At 49.1% G+C, this 2,227-nt stretch overlaps 1 protein-coding gene across 1 annotated transcript in view; it reads right to left on the reverse strand.

Annotated features, from left to right (window-relative positions):
• Nucleotides 1-206: 206 nt before the first annotated feature.
• LOC108572513 (filaggrin-like) overlaps nt 207-2,227 on the reverse strand; it is a 23,777-nt gene continuing 21,756 nt past the window's right edge. Inside the window, exons 7-8 of the mRNA XM_017934768.1 lie at nt 1,497-1,854; nt 207-1,345 (exon numbers count right to left, since the gene is read on the reverse strand). Coding sequence (XP_017790257.1) covers nt 942-1,345; nt 1,497-1,854 — 762 coding nt within the window. The 3' untranslated portion in view covers nt 207-941. The remainder of the gene's footprint in view (nt 1,346-1,496; nt 1,855-2,227) is intronic.

Genomic DNA, 2,227 nt, shown 5'->3' on the forward strand with positions numbered 1-2,227 from the left:
CTTTTTATTACAAGATAACCGATTCGATACAGCACACTGTGAAAATATACTCGTCGTCGTCGTCGTCGTCGTCGTCGTCGTTGGAAAAAAACGCTTTCAGGGTTTTACGCCTATTATTGTATCGTTTGTACGTAGCTTTTCAACGCATCTTACCACGCGACGACTAGATCCAGAGAGATAACGCTTATTACCAGTTTTCAAGTGTTTTCGACTCGGCGCGCTGGATACACTTAACGTCTAAGCTTAACACTCTAGGTTAATGTTATTGTCTATTTACAGCAAGAAAAAAAAAAAAGAAATCGACGATCGAGCGTCGTATTCGTCACATGCATCGATCGTCGCGCGTTAGACTAAACGACGAAACCAAAACATCTCTGGGCACGCAAAAAAAAAACAGTTCGTACCGCGCTATTTTGCGCGCGCGCATACATTCTCTGGCAAAACTATTTACAACCAGTCTCGTAGATTTTGCGCAAAACTACTAGGACAGCTTGTCTTTCAGTCTCGTTCGATTATTACTCCGATATAAGCCTTGTCCCACTCGCGTCGTCTTTTTCAAACTGGAATAAACCTCGTGAAACGTCTACCCTACTTAAATATCTTTCAGCATGGTTCGTTTTCGTAATCTCCTGCTTGTCATCTCTACTCGATCCAACTTTCGCCTTTTTCTCGTTACCTTTCGAAGGGTAACGAGGCAGGACGAAAGCTTTCTCCTTTTTTGCTACATGTTTCCATTCAAATCAAAGTTTTCAGCCCGTTAAACGAAAGCAACGAAGCAACGCGCGTAGGAAAGGAAGGGACGACGTTTTCTCCTCTCCGTTACCCTCGAAACGATGCCGATGGAGGAGGAGGAAGGAGGAGGAGGAGGCTAGTTCCGAGGGGCGATCTTCTCTCACACGTGTCTTGTTGTATCGGCAACTTTCTCATCGACGGAGGCCGGTTTAGGAGGATATGGAGACAACCGTGGGTCTGTCCAGGTGACCGTTGTCGAGGATAATTTTGGCAGTGGCGGCCGCGCTAGGAGAGGAACTGCCGAGGGTAACGATATGCGGAGAAGGTAACTGGTGGTGGTGATCGGGCGAATGACTGGCTATCATGACCGGTGAGCGATTCGCGCACGGCGGTGACGGGCACTCCACTTTCGGCGAGTGCGTCTCGAGAAGTTGCTGATGCTGAAGTTGCTGCGGTTGTTGGGATTGCGGCTGCGTTTGTTGCTGTTGCTGAGAGGTGATCATGCCGTAATACATTCCAGGTGCGTCCGATTGGTACGAGACGATCCGACCGGAGGTTTGCGGGTTGCCGTAAAACGTACCGCCGTAGCAACCCGGAGTTATACTGAACGCATCTGTCACAATTTATTCAGAGTTGGAATATCAAGAGAGGTCAGCAGCATACAGAGTTGTAAAGATACGTCGCGTATGTAGGTGATAATTCAAGTAAGGATAGGCAAAATCACGCAACCATACACCTACTTACTTACATACGCATGTACATACCTGGCTCTAACTTTAAGCTGTTATTATTGTTGTTGTTGTTGGTGTTGTTGTTGTTGTTGGTATTGTTGTTGTTGCTGCTGCTGCTGCTGTTGTTGTTGCGACAGTTGTTGTTGTTGTTGTTGTTGCTGTTGCTGTTGCCGGTGATGGGCGTGTCGGTAGATTTCATGCCTCCCTTCGGTTTCCTCTTTCGCGTTTGAATGCTGTCCTTCTTCATGGAAGGGGGCCTGACCACTCCGTGCAACTTGTAGTAAAGCCCGCACGCGTTGCAAACTGGCTCACCCAGCGCGTTACGTCGCCACAACGACGTCTGACTCGTTTGACAGTTACTGCAAGAAGTGCCTACCCGTCTCGAAGCGGACTGTGGACACACGAAATCGCGTTAGAACGCTGCCGTACGCTCTCTCTCTTCGCAATCGAGCTACGGACAACTGAAGGGCGAACGAGGAGAGAGAGGAACGTTCGGGCAGTTAGAGAAAGACGGGGGGAGAAACGAGGGGGATGAGAGGACGTGGGCATGGCGGGGTAGGAAAGGAGAAGCTTACGTCTATTTTTCAATCTACGATCGATCAAGCTCGAACGTTGCCTCACGCATGCCGTGGTCAATCTGGTGGCGCGCACGCGAGACAACGTGACAGGCTGCTGTGTCCGCTCGTGAAATCTTGCGAGCCTGGCGAAACGAATCAACCAGCGACGAAAACCAAGAGAAGAGAAGAGAAGAGAAGAGAAGAGAA

Source organism: Habropoda laboriosa, unplaced genomic scaffold (assembly GCF_001263275.1).
Source record: "Habropoda laboriosa isolate 0110345459 unplaced genomic scaffold, ASM126327v1 scaffold34, whole genome shotgun sequence".
NCBI lineage: Eukaryota > Metazoa > Arthropoda > Insecta > Hymenoptera > Apidae > Habropoda > Habropoda laboriosa.